The 22,426-nt window shown below is 40.1% G+C and overlaps 1 protein-coding gene across 4 annotated transcripts in view; it reads right to left on the bottom strand.

Annotated features, from left to right (window-relative positions):
• Window positions 1-22,426, bottom strand: part of Mthfd2l (methylenetetrahydrofolate dehydrogenase (NADP+ dependent) 2 like) — a 109,249-nt gene that overhangs the window by 68,978 nt on the left and 17,845 nt on the right. For all 4 annotated transcript variants that reach the window (XM_052735349.1, XM_052735350.1, XM_052735353.1 and 1 more), the window contains 4 exons: window positions 20,109-20,293; window positions 19,429-19,551; window positions 11,176-11,328; window positions 9,991-10,098 (listed from right to left, as the gene is read on the bottom strand). In XM_052735349.1, the coding sequence (XP_052591309.1) occupies window positions 9,991-10,098; window positions 11,176-11,328; window positions 19,429-19,551; window positions 20,109-20,293 (569 nt within the window). The remainder of the gene's footprint in view (window positions 1-9,990; window positions 10,099-11,175; window positions 11,329-19,428; window positions 19,552-20,108; window positions 20,294-22,426) is intronic.

Genomic DNA, 22,426 nt, shown 5'->3' with positions numbered 1-22,426 from the left:
TGAAAAGCATGTCATACATATTACTGAATCCACTATATAGTTTTCCATTTGTAAGAACCCTCAAGAGAAATTATGTGTCCTAGAATTAGAAAAATATTTTTTTTTTCCAGAGCACGAGTTTATTTTTAATCTTACAGATGCTTATTTGGGTTTACCATTCCTTTTTATCCTGCTAACAAGTTCTTTTAAATAAGAAACTAATGACTCAGCCATAAGTATTTAGATTCAATGAAGTAACTTCAGCAAATACACATTCAGCTCCAGGAAATAAAAAGTAGTTTGCTTGACAGTGGGAATACACTCATGAAGATTTAATGATGCCCTTATTTTAGTAGAAGTCTTATCTTTGGTCCATTTTTAGTTCCAGTCCTCCTCTTTCCTTTTCCCTCACCATTTTTCTTTCTATTATGTCTAATATATTGCCATGGGTCTATGAAGATGGAAACTTTACTTTAAATATAGTCTCAGTAGGTAAATATTAAACATGATCTTAGGTTGAGGAAATGATCAGTCAGTAAAGTGCCTGTCACGTAAGGAGTTTAGGCCCCCAACACCCACGCAACAGCCAAGCATGATGACACACACCTGTAATCCTACTTGGGGTTTGAGGGGCAGAGACGGATGGATCCTTGCAGCTCACTGACCAGCCAGTCTAGCCAATCAGTGAGCTCTAGTTTCAGTGAGAGATGACTTCCCAAAAGATAACCCAAAGAGAAGACTCCTGATGTTGACCTCTGGTCTCCAAACACACACACACAAACAGAGAGAGTTGGGGGTGGGGGTGGAGATGGGGACACAGATACACATATACACTATACACACAGCATTTGAAAAGCTTCATTGTAATAATAATTAGAGGTTATAGCATTCATGTATAATATATCTAGAAATTATTCATTCTGTCCTACACCAAGCTTTTCCCATAAAGTTTGACTTCTCCTTTGGTGCATTTTGCATAGTTATAATTAGAATCATTTATTTCCTGTGATTAATGATTATCTTTTCTACTTCTCTGTAGTCTTGGGAGGGCAGAGTCCTGTCTGGTTTATTCACTGTTGCATTTCACACACTTACCAACAAAGAAATGAGTCCCTCTGTAAGAAGAGAGCCTGAATAGATAGAACTGCGATGTTTCATTGTAGAAACAGGGGCTTCTTTCAGTGAATGACATCAGCATCAACTTCCCCTCCTTTACACAGTGTCCTGAGGTCTCCTCTTCCCTCCTGATATTGATGAGGCCCATTCTCCCCTACTGAATACAAGGTGACTCCTGGGGCAGTGGAGGTTTCAATCGTCCTTTTATACAAAGGCTTATAATTTTAAATATGAAAAAATATTGATCTGTAGGGGAGCATCTAGTTACTTTTCTCCCCCTTCCTTTCTTCCATAAAAAAGTTTCCTTTCAATAAATGATACATTCATAATTTAAATTCCTATCTGTTGCCTTATTTTGTACAATGTTGGCCTGGTGGTTAGCACGTAAAAGTATCTAACAGATTTACTGGTTCAATGAGTTATTCTATTATTATCTATGAGTCCTTCTGCTAAATTTTACAAATAAAAAAAGCCTAAAATATTGTCATTAGGAAGTTGGCATTTGCCTGGGCATATGACACATGCCTGTAATCCCAGGACTTGAAAGGCTAAAGCCCGGACAATTGTTGCAAGGTCTGAAGCCAGTTTAAGTTATGAATAGAGTTCTACACCAGCCAGGCTATGCAAGGAGGCTTTATCTCAAACTGCCTCACCCCTAAAAGAAGGTCATATTTACTTCTTCTTGAAATGAGGGAGGAGGGGGAGAGGAAGAGGAAGGGTAAGGACTGGGATCCAGGATACACAAAGCAATGGCTGGGAAGTAGGAAAGGAAAGGAGGTTGGCGCTGGGAACCAGCAAAGGGTTTCAGGACATAGCACTCCCAGGAGCAGGAGGGATGGTACTATGGGAATGGTATGTAGACTGTGAAGACTCAGTATAAGATGGGAAGGAAGTGACAGGTGACATGGCTAAGAAGGTAGGGTGAAGCTTTTTTAGTGCCCCCTTGGACAGGTGGACAGAGATTAGAGACAGGATGCTTTGTGCTGACAACAGAGCTGATATGTGGTATGCTGAGGTCAGGACTAGAAGAGAAAGTAAAAGAGGATAGACTTTTTTTTTTTAATTTTGCTTTTTAACTTAATTTTTTTGAAATCTTAACATTTACATTTATTTATTTTGTGTGGTAGGGCAGGCAGGGCTTGCATGGCCCACAGCATGTATGTGGTGGTCTGTCAGAGAACAACTTTCAGAAGTCGGCTTTCATCTTCCCCTATGTGGGTCCTAGGGATCAAACTCGGGTTGTTGACTCTGCAGCAAGTGACTTACCCCTAAGCCAACTCGCCAGCCCTGCTTTATAATTTAAACAGGTTTAATGTTACTTCCCACTGTGGAACAATCCCAGGTGTCCAATAAGAATGACTATTTCCCAACTAAATGCTTTCGAGATACAAGCTAGCTTAAGTTAGATGGCATTGACAGTAGAACATGACTATTAGTCAACTGAGAAAGTTAAGACAAGAATAACCATTTGCTGTGGTGGTATTGTGTTCCCCAATATATCGTGCACCCTAATAAACTTACCTGGGTTAGAGAACAGAACAGCCACTAGATAGACATAGAGGCCAAAAAATAATGGCACACACACCTTTAATCCTAGCATTCTGGAGGCAGAGATCCATCCAGATCTCTGTGAGTTCAAAGCCACACTGGAACAACCAGGCATGGTGACACATGCCTTTAATCCCAGGAAGTGACGGCAGGAAGCAGAAAGGTATTTAAGGCGTGAAAACCAGGAACTAAAGCTGGTTAAGCTTTTAGACTTTTGAGCAGCAGTTCAGCTGAGATCCACTCGGATGAGGACTCAGAGGCTTCCAGTCTGAGGAAACAGGATCAGCTGAGGAGTTGGCAAGGTCAGGTTAGCTGTGGCTTGTTCTGTTTCTCTGATCTTTCAGCGTTCACCCCAATACCTGGCTCTGGGTTTGTTTGTACTAATAAGACCTTCTAACAATTCATGCTACAATTAGCTTTTTTTCTAATACTTCAACAACACACACTCAAAATTCTAAATTAGTAAAACCACATCAACACAGAGCATCACAGAATTTGATACTTGCAGAAACAAGTTATCTGCCATCCTCTCTGCCCAGTTTGGCCATGGCCATCCCCTCTGCCCAATTTCGATGTGGTTCCTCAACAGAGGCTATATATTCCCTACTCCACTCAGGGCCAATAGGACTAAGAGTTTCGGTCCTATTGTGTGAGGCTTTGCATAACTCCTGCATTCCTAGGCGTTTCTATTTGGCTCTTCTCTTTGAAACCTAAGGGAGCTTGGCTTCACCTGCTCCTGGGCAGAGTTTACTCACACATGCCACTCACATCACGTTGCATTGCCTCAAGCATCTACTATTGGTTACTGCCTCCTGGAGGTGGGATATAATGCTCCCAGCCTGGCAAAAATATGTGCTTTGAAAACTGGAGTCAGTCCTCACAGTGAAAAAGCACTGAATATGCTAGCTTGTTCTGTGTCAACTTGACACAAGCTAGAGTTATCTGAAAGGAGGGAACCTCAGTTGAGACCAAGCTGTAGGCAAGCCTGTATGGCATTTTCCTAATTAGTGATTGATGGGGGAGGGCCCAGCCCATTTTTGGTGGTGCCATCCCTGGGCTGGTGGTCCTGGGCTCTATAATGAGGCAAGCTGAGTAAGTCATGATGAGCAAGCCAGTGAGCAGCACCCCTCCATGACCTCTGCATCAGCTCCTGCCTCCAGGTTCCTGCCCTGTTTGAGTTCATGTTCTAGATTCCTTCAATGATTGATTGATTCATTGATTCTTACAATGTAGAAGAGTAAACCAAATAAACCCTTTTTCTCCACAACTTATCATCACAGGGATAGTAACCCTAACTAAGACAGTGGGTTAATAAAAACTCATGTGGATTTCCACTTAAGCTGGGCAGTGGTGGTACATGCCTTTAATCCCAACACTTGGGGGCAGAGGCAGGTGGATTTCTGAGTTCAAGGCCAGCCTGGTCTACAGAGTAAGTTCCTAGACAGCTAAGGCTACACAGAAACCCTGTCTCGAAAAAAACCAAAAAACAAACCAAACAAACAAGGGAAGAACATCTCAAAGAAAGAGATATTGAAGCACAGTAGCAGGTCAGGCAGACTGTAAATGTTGGATGCCATGTGGCCAGTGCTTGGAGAAAACACACCTTCCAAAGATGAATCTGAAGATGAAGAGCACTAGCTTCAGAGGAGAGAGAGACCAAGTCTTCTTTACTCATAGTAATGCTATCACATCCTGTAAAGAGCATGTAACCCATGCCAGGGCCACGTCATTGGTCATTTCTGGTGAGAAGTACTGCTTGAGAATAAAAGCATGCAGGAGGAACTTTCTCTAAATGAATGAAAAACAACATTAGATTCTAAATTCTACTAGTGATAATTAATAGTTATAATTCCTTGATGGGGAGGGTGCTCTGCTATCATCACGATGGGAAAAATGTTTTTAAAGATATTAGAGGGTTTTCCCCAGGCTTCCTTCCTTATGGGAAAGCTGGGGGCGGGGAGCCACTGTGTTAAAAAGCCAGTGGTATTCAGTTTTCATTCTCAGAGAAAGAGAGGTAGCTTCTGTTGCTGCATATAAAGAAGTCACAAGAATACCCTAGATGGTGTGGATGATTGGATGCACCAACTCATAGCTCTGGGTCTGGGTCTGGGTTATTGCTGGGTTAGTCAGTCTGCCAGCTCTCCTTCATTCTCAACACCAGGATGAGCTCTCCAGCACTACCCTGGCTAGTTCACCCTATGTAGTAAGCAGCAAGAGGAGAGGCCATTCTCCTGTTCTCATGTCCTTGGGATCAGCTTGCCCACACCTAAACCACCAAGACCAGCTCTATTATGTTGCCTAGTCAAGGTATAGAGACCACTCTGCCTAGTTCTGCAGCTGGTGAAAGGCAGGGCCAGTTTTCTCCCTCCAGTGACCTCAGGGATGGCTCTCCACAAGAAGGGGCTGGTCCTGCAGACCCAAAGTTACAGGATCTCCTTGACACAGGACAGCAACAGAATATCCAAGAGGAGCTCCAGTCAGAATCCAGTATTGATGATGTAGCAAAAACCAAAGACCTCAAATGCAATGAACACTTGCAAATAACAATGTATGGACTAAAGGACTATGTGATTCACTGTCTCACACTGCAACTTCCACAACGAGATTTTTCTTTTCTTTTCATTTTTTCCCTCTTTTCCTTTAAATTTTATTTTGTTTTATCCTGAGGTAGGGGAGGTGTTTGCAAGGGTAGAGGGTAGATGAGAAGGGACGGGGAGATGAGTGGGATCGAGATGCATGATGTGAAATCCACAAAGATTCAATAAAAAGTTAAATTTGACAAAAAAAAAAAGAATACCCTATGACCTCATGATGTTCACAATGGTCCTTCAACATCATGGGAATTGCTAAGTTTCACGAGAAGCAACTTTCTACTATTATCTTGTAACGTCACTTCACCCAAGCCTGGGCTGCCCTAAGTAGCAGAATGTTTGCTTTTCACTGAACATTTATAAATTCCTGTCCTTTCACACCATGTCCCCTTCATCACTCACTTCCACCAAGCCTGTCAAGCAGGAGAGAATCAGTCTCTCCAGCTGGGAGCTCTAAGGGGGCTGACCTCCTCCCTTAGCTCCTGCAGAGTCTCTGTGGTCCCATCCCTGCTTCTGTCCAATGCTGAGGTAGACAGTGGTGCAGCCTTCACACTTAGAGATTTACATACATTCTCATTCTTGAATGTTTCAAGTCCTAAGTAAACTAAAAGATTTTTCTTACAAATATCCAAGCTTCGTGCTCTTAATGACAAAACTTAGTGACCCGGAAACAGACATATATTAAACTAAATGACAGTATGGCTGTCTTTTCCTTTTAGGGAAATTATTTTTTTCTTTGAGATTAAAAATGAATTATTAGGCCTCTGAGTCTCCGATGGTAAAACAATACACAGTGTGAGCTACATGCTCAACATTGTGTCATTAGAGCAAGGTCTTTAGATGTGAATTTGCAGCTAATCCACCTTCATTATCTCCATTAGCCAACAATGCATGTAATTACTGCTCTGCCAGGAGAAGACATTCAAGCACTAGCCTTCCCACAGACTCCAAACATTCAGGAAGCTGCTTGCTACAGTTCATTATATTAATAATATATGTCACCATGATCCTATTAAGTGTGTATGTAATTAAACACCACCCATATGGCAAACCTTCAATATCATTTTTAGTATAATTTGCTACCTTTTAGATACAGTAATTATAACGGAAGTAAAGTACCACTAGAATAATGGAAAATTTAACCACCTGGTCTGTAAGCAACATTATAACCAATTTTACATGTATTCCATTTTTAGTATTCATTAAGGGGAGAAATTTTATTGAACAAAATATAAAATATTTTTAAAGTAATCAGTTTTAATCCCATAATTCTCTCCTCAAAAATCATTATCACCATCAATTTGTGTTTATTTTGATATTTTACTACATAGGTACATATCTATAAATAACTACATATGCTAAAATATGTAAGGCATATTTGTTGCATAGTATTATATTGTTTAAAACTGAATTAAAAGGGGATAGATTTTCTAAGGTAGTTTATAAATAACTCATAATTGAAATATGACAAGAAATTAGCATGTAACATACTGAAGTCTACAAGAAAAAAGCATGTTGTCAAGTAGTGTTGGAGTTTTATGGTAACACATATCTAATCATGGGTTTGTAAGCCTTCATAAGCTGAGTTTATTCAAATTCTTACAAAAAACTAAATATTACTTTAAAAAGCAAAAATAAAGCTCAACAGGAAAAGAAACTAAGTTTCAAATTAAAGTCAAGGGAGAGATCATCACTAACCTCAGAGCATTTCCCTGTACACATGTAAGTCGTGTGTTACAGCTCATTGACTTAAAAATAATTGAAACAACAGCAGTTGTCATGGCTACATGTAGTAATTCAACCTACTGTGTGTTAGGCAGTAACACCGCAAACACATTGTAACTGATGCTTCCTTAAAACTTCTATTTCATTTAATTTTCACAATAGCTAAGTAAGAAAGATATTAATGTTACGCATTTCTTACTGACAATAAAAGTAAAAATCTACAATGGATAATCAGCTGTTGGAGGTCACAGGATCAGCAATGAGTCTCTACCCTGATCAGTGTTCCTTAACCACGGCAGATGCTCATCCCTGGTTCCCAGTCCTGGGACTTAGACTTCCTCAATGCCCACAAAAGCCTTACAAGCTTGATCTGTAAAATGGGAATAGTAATGAATTCTATGCACCAGAATTACTGAAAACTGGCTAGACAGTTTATGAGAAAGTGATCATCTAAACACAGGGCTCAGAATGTTACTGATGAGACAAGAAAACTAAAGGGTGAAAACAAAGAAAAATTTGCTTGTCTCTTCATCAAAGTTTTCCATGAAAAACAGTATAATCTTATAAAATTTCTGCTGGTTTTACCTGGCTTAACATAAAAGTACTATATGAAGGCCAGGGTGAACCAGTATTCTGCAACCATGAGGACAGTGTAGAGTGAGCTGGCAGCGAAGAGTGAGGCAGGAATGACGCCTTGGAAGATGGGTGCTCTGACAACTGCCTGGAGTCACCATCAAGCCAGACTTGCTACGATCCAAGCACAAGTATTAGTTTCGTGCAATAGATTCTTAGAACAGAAAATAAAATTCAAAAGCCTCGTGCTCATCCTCATCATTCATCACTTTTTTTTTTTTTTTTTTTTTGTTTTGAGATAGTGTCTCACTAAGTAGCTCTGCCTGGCCTAGAACTCATTACGTAGACCAAGCTGACCTTGAACTCACAGGGATCTGCCTGCCTCTGCTTCCTGAGAGATAGGACTAAAGATGTGTGCCACCATGTCTGGCCATTGCTTTAGATAAGTCCATAGGACTTTGAGTTTTAAAAAAAAAAATCCCTTCGTATGTATTATCATAGTACCCTTAAAAAAAAAGACTTGCGCCGGGCAGTGGTGGCGCATGCCTTTAATCCCAGCACTCGGGAGGCAGAGGCAGGCGGATCTCTGTGAGTTCGAGGTCAGCCTGGGCTACCAAGTGAGTCCCAGGAAAGGCGCAAAGCTACACAGAGAAACCCTGTCTGGAAAAAAACCAAAAAAAAAAAAAAGAAAAAAAAAGAAAAAAAAAGACTTGCCAAAAAACAAACAAACAAACAAAAAAAAAAACAGAACTGATCTCAGGAACTGGGATTCAACGTGGTTAACAATATTTTTTTAGAAATCTCTGTAAGCCTATGTACAGTAGAGTGTGCATGTGTTGGCATTTAACAAAAGTATGCCCGTTCTTTTTCAGTTAAAGGACTCAGTGAAGTGCTCACTGTATAGAAGATAGGGCAAAATGCAGGAATTAGGAAGGATGATCAGGAAAGGTCCCGGTGAACATCAGTAGCACATATGCAGACTAACGGCTGCTTCTACTGAAACCGTGAACTTGATCTGAGCACCTTTTTGTCCCCTGCCACAGCACGGGCTCAGACAGCTGTGAACCTCATGCCCCTTGTCCTTTGCCAAATGTCCTTCCTACCCTGTCACCAGCCCTCAGGGTGGATCTGCTCAACACCCAGCTATGAGACAGTTGAAAACCCCAAGCTCCTAGGAGGGTGGTGAGCTGGCAGGCACCTGGATGCGGTACGTTTTCTCAAACACCTTCACATCTGATGGAGCTTCGTGGTGACTTGTCACTCTTACTGCCGAGCAATACAGAGTTGTCTAATCAGTTGTCGAACCCAGACAACCAGCTATGAGCCCGGAGCCCCAGGTTTCATTCCTATTGAGGGAACTAACCAGATGATTTGTGGTGTGCTAAACCATTTTACAATTCAACGGTCAACTTCTAATGGTTTTGAGAATTTTCTGAAGTAATGATTTTTATGTGTCTAGTGACTTTAATCCTTTCTGAATGTCTGTATTGTTATTGAGTTTTAAAAAAGTGTTTACAACTATAAGTAAAAAAGGAAGAAAGAAAGCAAAAGAAAAGGACCAAAAGGGTCACATATTTTCAGCAGTAGTGGTTTGAATAAGACTAGCCCTGACAGGCTAGTACATTTGAATACTTGGTCTCCAGCTGGTGGAACTGTTGGGAATGATCAGGAGGTACGGCCCTGTTGGAAGATGAGTATCACTGGGCTTTGAAGTTTCCAAAGCATCCTGCCATTCTCAGTATGTTTCAACCTCCTGCTTCCTGTTAGAGACAGAGCTCTCAGCTGCTGCTCTAGTCACCTGCTACCACCATTCCATCATCATGAACTCTGAAAATGTAAACCCCAAATAAGCTCTTCAACAAGTTTCTTAGGTCATGGTGTGTTGTGGGATGTCTTTCTGTATGCTGAGAATATGTGTTGCTCTCATTGGCTATTAAATAAAGCTGCATTGGCCTATGGCAGGGCAGGATGGAGCCAGGAGGGAAAAATCCAAGAGAGATAGTGAAAGGAGAGATGCTAAACTGCCATCCAGGGAGCAACATGTAATGGGATGCAGGGAAAGTCATGGAACACATGGTGATACATAGATTAATAGTTGTGGGTTAAGTTATAAGAGCTAGCTAATAAGAAGCCTGAGCCAATAGGCCATATAATTTGCAATTAATATTAAGGCTCTGAGTAATTATTTTAAAAGCAGCTGCGAGACCACAGGCCAGGCAGGACTGGAGAAACACAGGATAGCGGGGTGGAGTGGGACCAGAGAAACTTATGGCTACAATGGTGTTTTATCACAGCAGTAGGAAAGAACTAATACATTGGCAATTCCTTTTTGTATTTCAAGGCTTTCACACCATGAGATGAGCTGCATGAACCCACAAGTGTGCAGAGTCACACCGTCAGGAGTCTGTACTTGACATAAGGGGGACCCTCCAACCAGGAAGCCCCGCAGGTCACTCACCTCCAGGGCGCTCATGCTCTCCATCCGTGTGCAGCAGCATTGCGATCGGCATGCCCACGTTCTTGGATCTTCCTGCTACCACCACATTTTTCCCAAATGTTTCAATTCCTTAAAAAATAATAGTTTGTTTAAATGCAAGACTAACAAGAAGAAGCAAATTAAACATATGAAAAGCCGACTGAAATGTTCTTTAAAAACTTCTAATTAAATTTGAATTTCCTATCCTGTCTGTAGCATGCCCTCGCTGGATTATTTATAAATATTTCTTTTTACACTTCTTGGATTTGCCATTTCCTCTCTCATTATGTCCTCATTTAAAAAAACCACAAAAATTCTCAAGTTGCCATTAATGTCATTTTAAATGCTGAGTTTCATATGAAGTGTACAGTCTTAAAATATATTAACTGCTAATTAGACTAGAAATTCATACAACAATATTAACCACAAATGGCAATCAGCCTCCTAGCGAGACAGGGATAACATAAAGTGGAGGGTGCACACACTTTACTTCACAGAAAGAAGTAAAGTCAGCTCTCTGCCTTGTGGAGTACCATTTCTTCACAGGAAAAATGAAGAAGTTGGAACTGAGGCTTATCTAAGAACTGATGGGCAAGTGTGTGATTCTAGAATCTGCTTTCTCTTGGAGAGTTTGTCCATCAGTTAAGAAATCAGCAGATTAGAAAGGAAAAGATTTTTCCAAAAGAGAAGTGACCATGGTGGGGGCAGGGAAGCCATCAATGTACCCACAGAGCTTCATGAATGTCCCACCTGCTGATGAGAACAGAATGTGTCTAGCACAGTAGAAGTCTACATGCTTTTATTAAAAAATTACCATCAATAGACATGGTTCTTATAGGACTGACACATTATCTAAGTAAGAAAATATTGTACACTTTGGAAAGATTGTCATCAAAATGTATAATTCAAAAGTAGGAAGACATGGCCACATTTGGAAGGTTCATTCACTACAAGCTACAACTGCAGTTGCCTATCACATGACACATGTTCTTCATTTTCTTTTATTCTGTCTTGTCCTGTGACATTCACAAATGTGTAGCATTTTTATAGACTTTAGTTGTATGCTTATCATTTCAGTCACTTGTAGACAGAGGTAGCTCTACCCAAGCAAGGCCCCAGAGCTCACCTGCATCTGGTGCTTGTTTCCCACAGACCCAAGTTACCAACCTGTTCTTTTTATTATTTCCCAAACAGCACTGGCAGTGGCAGGTATCAGAGAATGCTGATCAAGGCACAGTCTTCCGATATTGATAATATGAAATCCATCTACATCTTTTTCTGGGGCGATTCCATTGCATATTGTTCTTTCATCCACATGGTCTGAAAAGTAAATATAATTGGTCTCCTTTAAAATTTATGTTTATGTGGAAGCCCACCAAATGAAAACTGGGGACCTATAAAAAGATCAGCTCCAAGAGACATAAAATTATCATTCTTTTCTTGCCATCAAAATAGTAAACCAAAATGCTCTTGAGTGATAGCTGTGATTGGCTGCATGTAGAGCATAGGCTACCAACAGATACAGTGGCTGGACTGGTGAATTGTGGGGAACTGAACAATCCCAAGGAAATGAGGCAACAAGTAGGTAGAAGTCTTTGCCTCAACATGCATGTAGACTTAAGGGATTTGAATCCACTTTTCTCCACCACAAGATGTTTCCACTAATTGGTTTCTGTTAAAAATGTGGACACTATAGATTAAATGGGTAAAACAGGAAGCCACAGAGGTTACCCAAATGTGGTGCATAAATGCTGCTAAAATCTCTGTCTAAGCCCTAACAACATAAAGAAAAAAAGCAAACACATGAAAAGGTGAGAGGATTGGCAAGGAAGCAGGATTACAGCTGCAGCACGTCAAAGGAGAAATCTAGCTGGAGTTGTCAGTCTGGTACAGGCATTTCCCAAAACCCTCAGCCAGCAGATTTAGTAGGAAAATACTGATCCTTGCCCCTGAAGATCCGAAGACAAAGGTGTCCACTCCCACCATTTCTATTTCCCCTTTGGTTCAGGTCTTAGTTTAATATAATAGGGAAAAAGAAAGAGACAGAGAAGTCACAAAGGAATTGGCAAAACTGCTCATGGGTGGCACAGTTGTCTATTCTGGCTCTCTAGAAAAGTTTGAAGATAATGAAAAGAACTATCAAGGTCAATTCAGCAAGAACACACAGCACAAAGTCCATACACAAAGACTAGGGGTATTTCTGCACACAAGCCACAGGCATCAGAAGACAAAATGATTTTTAAGTTACTATTTATAATACCCTATAAACAGCAAAATTCTTAGGAATAAATTTTTCTAAATTTGAGAACAACCCCTGTAATAAGGATACAAAAGACTGCTGACAGTTGACAAAGTTATCCTCTGCTCATGAGTTGGAAAACTCAATATTTCAATTTCCCCAAACCGACTTAAAAATTCACTGCAATCTTAATCCTATATGACTTTCATTAGATTCTGAAATATATTGAGAGATGTGTTTATAGTTTTTAACACCTGGCACTATTATATTATCCAATATAAATTTAAGGTGAAATATTTCTTTCAAACCTTGAAAAAAATAAAAAATTCCAGGCAAAGCTTTATGTTAATGGGATAAATTTCACACCCTTAGCATGTATGTAAGATTTTTGAAAATTCACTCATATATTCACTCAACCAATATTTGAATGTGTTCCATGTGATATACCAGACTTTCTTTTGGGCTACCACCCAGCTCCCAAATCATGACACAGAGACTTCTTATTAGTAATGAATGCTCAGCCTTATCTTATGCTCTCCCCACTAGCTCTTAAAACTTAACCTGTTTCTCTTCATCTACAGTTTGCCTCAGGACTTTTTACCTTTCTTTCCTTCTGTATATCTTACTTTCACTGCTTCTTATGTCTGGCTTGCTGGCAGCTGCCTGGCTTCTGACCCTGGGTGTGTCCCTCTCTTTCTCCCTGGTTCTCTTTTCTTTCCTTTGCCCAGATTCCTCCTCCTACTTATTCTCTCTGCCTACCAGCCCCACCTACCCCTCTCTTGCCTAGCTATTAGCCATACAGCTTATTAGACCAATCAGGTGCCTTAGGGAGGTGAAACAAATGTAACACATCTTTACGTCATTAACAAAGGCAACAGAAACAAATGTAACACACCTTTACACAGTTACAGTAACATTCCACAGCACAAACAAATGTAACACATCTTTGGCCAGTTAAAATTATATTCCCCAACATTGTGTCCAATGGGGAGTTAGGATACTAAGTGAGACAACAGACAAAATTCTGTCTATCGAACTTACATTCTAATAGCATAAATATTTGCCTTAACGGTTTAACTGTAGTCTCAATAAATATTCTTTGGATTCTACATAAAAATAAAAGTCAAGGCAGATAATACTCATCAGGTGTCTACTAGCCCAATATCATCCAAAAATTATTTTATCATTGAGAGGTGAGGGGACAGAAGAGGAATGCAAAGTGAGTCTAACCTCACTGAGCCACTCCAAGCCCCAATTTGGGTCTTGTAAAGGTTGGAAATGAAGTGGGTGGGATTCTCTAGGCTGGTAGTTCTCAACCTTCCTAACACTGTGACCCTTTAATACAGTTCCTCATGTTGTGGAGATCCCCCAACCATAAAATTATTTTCATTGTTACTTCATAACTAATTTTGCTACTGTTGTGAATCATAATGTAAACATCAGTGTTTTCCGATGGTCTTTCATGACCCGTGGGGTTGAGAACCACTACTCTAGGCCATGTAGGGATAGATCTCTTTCTCCATGTACCCACAGCCTCCATCTCCTACAGCAAGGAGACTGCTCAGGATGCCTGGGAATTACTTTACAGACATCCTATAAAGGTTAGAACCTATGCATCCTATAACACTTTTGAATCTTAACTTTATCTGATTCTATGATTCCCGGATGTGAGCTGAAGACTATCTAAGTCATCTAATATGGCCAGATGGGAGAATGTCTTTCTATACACTGTGAATATGTGTTGCTCTGATTGGTTGATAAATAAAGTCGTTTGGTCTATGGCAAGGCAGCTTAGAGGCAAGCAGGCGGGAAATTCAAAACGAGAGATAGGAAGAAGGCCGAGAGAGATGCCATCGAGCCACCCAAGGAGCAACTTGTAATGGGACTCAGGTAAAGCCACAGAACACGTGGAGATATATAGATTAATAGTTATGGGCTAATTTAAGATATAGAGCTAGCTAGCAAAAGCTTGAGCCATGGTCATGAAGTTATAATTAATATAAGACTCTGTGTGTTTACTTGAGGGATGCGAGTGGGAGAGATTTGTCCTGATCACCAGCAGGCCGGGACACAGGAAATCTTCAAACTACAGTGGCCTATTCTGATGATGATGATGGAAAAATCCTGGTTTCTGAAGTTATCAGGCTCTCAAGCCCTATGTATGGTAATTTCTGTCAAACCTACATTAAAACCTCCAAGCAGTATATATCCTATAGAATAAATGACTCACAAAAGTATTTGTTTCCTAATAAAATTTAAACCCACAGTAGATAGGAAGAAATGTTGCTTTAGGAACCTTGCACGCCAAGGTCCCAGGAAAAATAATTTAGACTCAAGTTGTTCCTTAAGTATCCTTTTGCCCTGAGTTGTCTGGCCAGAGTATTTTTGTAAATTAAAGTCAATAATACAGAGGACCATAGACATAGCCTATAAATACATATATCTTAATTTCTTAAACTATTTTTAAAATTTCTTGTGCACTGTTTTTATATCAGCTCCCCCTTCTTCTCCCTCCAACCTCTCTCACACCTCCAATCCTGCTCTTCTCACGTCCATAGCCTCTTTTATTTTAATTTTTATTGTTACATGTATATATAAGTGAGTAAATATGTAAATGCAACCTGCTGAGTCCATTTAGTGGGGCTCATACATATTTTTTAAAAGATTTTTTTTCTCAAAGAACCATTTTTTGGATACGAAAGACAGTTGTTTGGCTCGAACTGTTTGGGGAGCACCCAGGCAGGGGGATCAGGATCTGTCCTTGGTCCATGGGCAGGCTTCTGGAACCCAGTGCCTGTGGTGTGACACCTTGCACAGCCTTAGTGCAGTGGGAAGGGGCTTGGACCTGCCTAGGCTCAGTGTGCTGGGCTCTGCTGACTCCCCATGGAAGACATCAATTTGGGGGATGTGGGGATGTGGGGTGGCTTGGGAAAGAGGGCTGGGGGGGTGGGAGGAGGGAAGAGGGGGGAATCTGTGGATAGTATGTGGAGTGAGTAGAAAAATTTTTAATAAAGAAAAATGAAAGAAAAAATAAAATTAAAAAAATTATATTTGAAACCAACAAAATATGATCATCAAGATTTTTATGCCATGGCACAATTTATGTGTCTAGCACTGTGAAGTTATTTTTCCATGTGTAAACTGAAATTAATATTAAATATTGGATTTACTCAGTGTGTAAAAAAAAGATTTTTTAAAAAGAAATGTACACCATGCAAATAACATTTTGAGATGAATACACTCAAAAAAACAGATGATAAAGGGAAAAAAAAGATGGGAAGAAAAGCAGAATATTACTGTTGTTTTTGAAATTCCTTAATTTGAAGTGGTTTTGTTGTTTTTGTGTGGGGTTGTGTTTTGTTTTGTTTTGAGAAGTCATCTCAAAAGACATGTCTATAAACTTGGACAACAAAAACACCCTCCGGATGGTTTCCACCTGGGCATGCATGGAAAGAGACATTAGTGGCTACAGAGATAAAGAAATCCCTGGAAGATACAATTGTCTCAGTGACTGACTGTCCCCACAAAGTACTAATATACTTGTAAAAGGTGCTTGCTCAGTGCTGCCATCTAGTGGAAATAGTTTCCATTTACAGGACAGTTGTCTGCCTTTTTTTTGTTTTTTTTTTTGGTTTTTTACCTCATTTAAAAAGTTACCTACAGAACTTCAAAGTAGATAAATAACATTGTGAGAATGGGATTATGGAAATCATGTCCAAATTATTTGAAGCAAAAATTTCTTCTCAAAATATTGCTTTTAAAAGAATTAACCACAATTCACAGCTTATGACATATTAATTTATTTTTGTTGATACTCATTTTTAGTGTATTGTGTGTGTGCATGTGTGCATGCAGGCATGTGTGTGTGTGTGTGTGTGTGTGTGTGTGTGTGTTGTACGTATGTGTATGTGTTCATGTGTGTGGAAGCCAGAGGTGACTTTAGGTGTCTTGCCCTGTCACCCTCCTCCTCACCTTTTGAACTACATTCTCAATGAATAGGAGCATGCAGATTTGGCATGATAAGCTAGTGAGCAAGCCTCATGGGTCCTCCTGCCTCTGCCTCCCCAGTGCTGGCGTTATAGGCAAGCACTGTCATGCTCAGCCTTTTACATAGGAACAAGGGACCCAAACTTAGATTGTCACATTTGCACAGCACTTAACCAACAGAGCCAGCCCTCTTATGACACAGTCTTGCGATCAACCCCAAAATACCCAAATTTCAGTGAATTCTCTATTTTTCATCATAACTTAAGTATATCCAAATCTGTCACCAAAAAACAAAAGCTATCACCTTGACAATAACCTATATTTACCCATTACACAAATAATCTATTAACCCATCTCTACTCCTGTTCCAACCTGTTATCAATTTCATCCTGGTTCCTGTACCTATTATTCCTTTGGTGTCTTTTCTGAAAACCTAAATCTAAAAGACAAACAACATCAGATTGACTTTTCCTCACGAAATAAATCGGAATTTAAAATTAATATCCTGTGCAAGTCCTCCTTTATGCTGATTATTTTATTTAATGCTAAAAATTCTTTACGAAGCAGGCAGCATTTTCTTTACTTACCAGACGGAGACACTGAGACAAAGAGGTAACCAGTGAATGGCAGAGCCAAGACTCAAGTCCAGACAATTTTCTTATAAAACCCACCTCTTCCAACATCACTGTCTCTCCAGATATTAAAAGGTATAACATGAATGCATACACTTCAAACATTTACTTTATCCACTAGCTTATATTGATACCCTGAAAAATGTATCAACTATGGTTAAAATATTAGCATGAGGGATCAGTCTGCCTGGATCCAGACTCGGTTACTCAGAAGGAAGGGACTCGACCTCCGTGTTCTTCTCAGCAAATACCCATCATGACAACTCTACCCCCACAGGATGACTGTAAGGATTCAAACTGAACTAGCAAATAGAAAATCGTCATATACCAGAGACCCTAGTCCAGTGGATGCTGACCACTGGTATCTTGTGTACATATTATTGGCTTTGTATATAGAAAAACACCTTCTCTCAGACCACCCTCACATTTGCTGAGGTCCCTCTTACCTGTTTCTTACTCTGCAAGTGGTTCGTCTGTGGTACAGATAGATAACCAGTGCCATCTAGTGGCCATTAGTAACAAAGTCACTAAGTAAACATTGGTCACAAAGGCAGCATGTAGATACAAATTTGCTTTTGTTAGGACAAACTAAATAGAATGTACTTAGTAACTCTGACAGAGGAAATAGAGTGGTTTGAAAAATAACTTTATAACATTTTAATTATGGAAGTTATATGGTGATTTTGTGATATGTAATATGATGTTCTGCCATGTGCATATTTCATGTAATGGCCAAATCAATCAACACATTATGTATTTCCTTTTGTGTGGTAAGAATATGTAAATCTGCTTTTGTGGCAATATGTTATAACTATGTCATGATTTTGTATAATAGGTCTCTAGAAGCTACTGGTTATATCTAACCAAAGTATTAAATTCTTTGCCCAGTACTTCATAGACACTCCCCAATCCTCAACCCCTGTACCCACCATTCTATGGTACGTTTCTGTGAGACTGGCATGCCTGCTTGTTTATTTCTGTGTTTCTGGCATGGTCTCATGTAGCCTAGGCTGGTCTTGAACTCACTAGGTAGCCAAAGAGTCCTGACCCTCAAGTACACCAGGCTTGGCCAAGTTTGACATGTTTTAATCCCACATATTAGTGGTGTAACTCAATATTTGTCTCTGTATGTGGTTTATTTCACATGCAGATCCTTTAAAACACTTAAGGAGGTTGTTTTCTTGCTGTTTAGTTGTATTAAGATGACTGTAATTTGAATATTAATGTATTATTATTATTTGTATAGTTCATAATCATTTCTCTCATTCTACAATGTTGTCTCTTCATCCAGTAAAGAAGTTGATGACTTCTGATGACTTCTTTACTGTGGATCAGTTTTAAAATTTGATATTTTCTCACTATTTTTGCTTTGCTTGGGGCATCACATCCAAGAAATATGAGTCACATAACAGTCAAGCATGTTATCATTGGCCAACTATGCATTTCTTTCAAAGACCTGACTGGGAATTGAATATTTCTCATTCAGTTCAAATACAGACATAAAGTGTGTCCTTTCATGTATCCCAGACTTACACCCACATGACATTATTCAAGTATAGAAGAGACCAAGGGGGTTAGCCTATAAATAGGAAAGGTAAATAAACAAAAGATGATAATGTAGTGGAATGTAGCCTGTGAGTGGATCAGAAAAACAGTAAACAGCAGGGAGAGGCAGGAGACGCCTCTGCCTGCATGAAGCAGTGGTAAGAACTAAGCTGTAAAACCCTGACATACATAAGAATAGTAAGTGACTCCAAGAGGAGTCAACCTGCATGTAGATGGGGGCATGTGAACCGACTGGAATGTTAACACTGCATCCTGTGAAGAGCTGGAGCTATTCAACGGGGAACTGAGGGAGGGTCAGGAAGAAACAAGGGGCAGGGCCATGCTGAAAAGCAAGACGGAATCCCAAAGGAAGCAGCCCCTGCTAAAACTTCACATTAAGGAACTCTCATCAATATCCACGATGTTGAATGTACAAATAAAAGGCAAACTGCTCACGAAGGAATTTGGCCAATCAGTTCATCATGCCCTTGAAAAGGTGTTTTGCTCCACATCAGCTGCACATCGAGCCACTGATCACTATGCAAACCACTCTTGACATGGTTTTATTTAAAAAATAAAACAAACCAACAAAAAATACATACTTTAATTCCTCTGTCCAATGTTTTAAAAGATAATATTGTGGATAAACACTGGTCCCACTAGTTTTTATGTCACTGTGTATTTACAAACCACAATAAGATTCGTTTTTAATACCTGAACAAAATTGTTAAGAGACACAGAAAAATTGCTAATTTCCCCCATTGTGTGTTAGGAGCACCACCTGCCTTCAGCTTGCAATCAGCTGTGGTTGTGCCCGGCTGAACAGGCACCTAAGTTTTCTATTCACAGCTTTTCATCTCGTAAGTGTAGATCCTTAAGAAACTGTTAGCTGTCACTACAGTACTAAGATAACAGCCAGTCCTCTCCTGAATGTGTTTTATAAATTGCCGCCAGTGCCAATCAGATGTGCCTTTTCTCCTGCCCAACCAAATACACAAAAGAGCATCCACCATGTACCTGGAAGTGGTAGCTGAACTAATATACCACTGACTCTTGGGTCCATGTTCAGCTGATCAGTGATATCCAAAAGTTCCTCCTGAGAAATGCTCTGGGGCTTTAGAATGAGCTCACTGCAGATACCTGGAAGAAAGCCAGGCAGAGAAGGTCACTGGAATATCCCGTGGCTGTCTCCCCCAGTGTGTCTCTGGGCTCCTCTGACCCTCCCACTGGAAGGACAGCCCTTCGACAGAGTCAGTGTTCTAGTCACTGGAGGAGGGGTTTCTCAGTCAGCACAGGGATTCTCTCCTGATTCCTAGGCATCGCTTGGCTACTACTCCAGAAGACAGCTTGCACTGATTTGTGAAAAGCCCTCTGAGTAGACTTGAAGAAACCAAGTGAGACGGGAAATCAGGGAAGTTTATGATTCAGTTAAAGCAGATGCAATATACAAAGCTCTTTAAAAGCAAAGAATCCTATTGCCTAGTCCATAAAATATGAAATCACACTGAAATAATTCTATAAGAAACCTGAACATAGTAAGACATTCATATAAGTGTGGGTAATTGAATAATCTCTAATAATAACAATAGCCCATGCTATTTGAATGGTGCTTACTTGATAGTTAACAATCATGACTGTGTAACTTTATGTGATAACAGAAATATTTAATAACAGTTACAGCTCACACGCATACCCACCTACAGCGGAAGCAGCTTTTATCTTATTCCTGACGTAGGTGTGGCTTGCTGGGTTATCTCCCACTAAAATAATACTGAGGTGGGGTCTCCTGTTCCCAAGAGCAATCCATGATTCCACACCTTGCTGTATTTCTTTCTGGATTTGTTTGGCCATTTCAGTTCCTGAGATGATGATGGCTTCATGTCTGTGGGAAACAAAACACTAAGTATAATATTTAAAAAGCCAATAAGGAACATTCAACCGAATAAATGTACGGTACAAGAATGTTCAAAACAACTGTGGGGACTGGTAAGATGGCTCAGTGGTTAAGAGCGCATGTCGCTCTTGCAGAGGAAGGACAAGGTTCAGCTCCCAGCACCACATGGTGTCTCACAACTGACTGGAACTTCATCTCCACAGGACCAGCTGCCCTCTTCCTGCCTCCATGGTCACTGCACACAGTACACAGCCATGCATGTAGACAAAGACACACAAAACAAAATATTCAAAACAACTATGGGCATCCAAAATTTGACTTTTCTAACAACATCTGACACTCATTTTCAAATTCATAAATAATACTAATGATTTTTGCGAAGGGTTATAACTTTTTTTGTACATCTGCCTTATAATCGGCTTGTTCTAGACTGAATGTATTTATGTTACCCCAAATTTATGCTGAAATTCTAAACTTCTCAGTTCTGAGATTAGGAGGAGGCTTTGGGAGGAGATCAGTGTGGGGGTCTCTGCAAACACCATGGCCAGCAGAGTAATGATCCACATGAGGCAAGAAGGAAGTCTGGTTCAACATAACTCAGTAACCGGAGCTGGTTCAAACTTTGAGAGTCTGTGATGCTGTGCAGTTTATTTTAGGCATATTTAAGTACAGTGCAATTCGGGGGGAAAAAGATTCCCTGGTGACAGTTAACTCAATTGCATGTGTACAACAAAGCTCAAAACACAATTATATTGAAATTCTTTTCAAAGGACATGTGACCTCTTCCATAAAGATCGGTTCTATGGGTTGACTACATGTGACATCTCAAGGTTCTGGAGAGGATCTGGTGCAGTTTCAGTCATACAGACAGTGTAAAAGTCACCAGGTTATTAACCATCTCTGCTCCCATTTGTAAAGTACATGTTACATGTCCCACAAAAACGGGTTGTAGTATTGGCTGAGAAACTGTGCTCGAGATAAGTGTCCAGGGAGGATGACTGAGATAAACTAAGACTCTGGGGGAGCCATAAGTGGCCTTGCCATAGAGACAGTACAGAGGTCACTGGGCCATTAACCACATCCACTTCCAGTCTTCTGGGCAGAAAACAGGCCATACACCTCTTCCTTTGAAGGAATAGCCCTATGTGTTTAACATTCCTGGTCTCCCTAGTGCTTATCTGTGAGCAGAGGCCCTTTTGCCCTCTACACATAAGGCCATGGTCAGAGCCTTTGTAAATGACCTTAGTGCCTTTACAAGACTAAGGGCTCCCACTCCCTTCCCTGTGTTATTTTATGGGTGATGCAACAGAGAGAAAAAACAGCTCATTTGAAGTTTTGGTGTCTAATTTCATATATTCTAGGTATTAGTCCTATAGCTGAAGTACAGCTTCATTTTCCCATTCTGTAAGCTCTCTCTTCACTCTGGTTGTTCCTTCCTTGGCTATGTAGAAGCTTTTCAATTTCATAGAATCCCACTTGTCAGTTTTGAGAATTATTTCCACTGCCCTTGGAGCCTTTCTGGAACATTCTGGGCTTTTAAGTACTTTTTTATATTTTTTTGAGAATTTCATACATAAGTACTGTATTTACATAATTTCTACCCCACTCTCTCCCTACTTCAACTCTTCCCATGCTTCTTCACTCTCTCAAATTCATAACCTCTTCTTTAATTATTATTCATACATTTATATTTAAGCATATATAAGTACAACCTACTGAGTCTATTTAACATTACACGTTTAGGATTGATTGACTACGTGAGATTGGGTAACCTATCATGCAGCTCATCCCTGGAGGAGAGTGATTCTCCTTCTCTTAGCCATTAATTAACTGCCTTCATCTAGAGCTGAGGCCTTATGAAGTTCCCCCATTCACATTAACATGTCAATTACGGTTGTCATTGTGCAGGCCTTATTGAGGTGATGTGCATTGCCACAGAAACAGAATAAAAACAGATCACAGTGAGGGGACCTGTGACGAGGGGCACAGTATGATATAGGTTCTCTGTAGGGGAACATTAGAAAAACAGGAGGGCTCTTAGCTGGAGAGTGGAGAGAAGGTAAAACAGAGGGAAAGAGAGGAAGAGGTATAAAGGACATTAAGAATGATTATTTTCTGTTT

The sequence above is a fragment of the Peromyscus californicus genome, unplaced genomic scaffold, assembly GCF_007827085.1.
Source record: "Peromyscus californicus insignis strain IS unplaced genomic scaffold, ASM782708v3 Scaffold_13__1_contigs__length_99412109, whole genome shotgun sequence".
Taxonomy (NCBI): Eukaryota; Metazoa; Chordata; class Mammalia; order Rodentia; family Cricetidae; genus Peromyscus; species Peromyscus californicus.
This window is presented reverse-complemented; position numbering and strand designations above follow the sequence as displayed.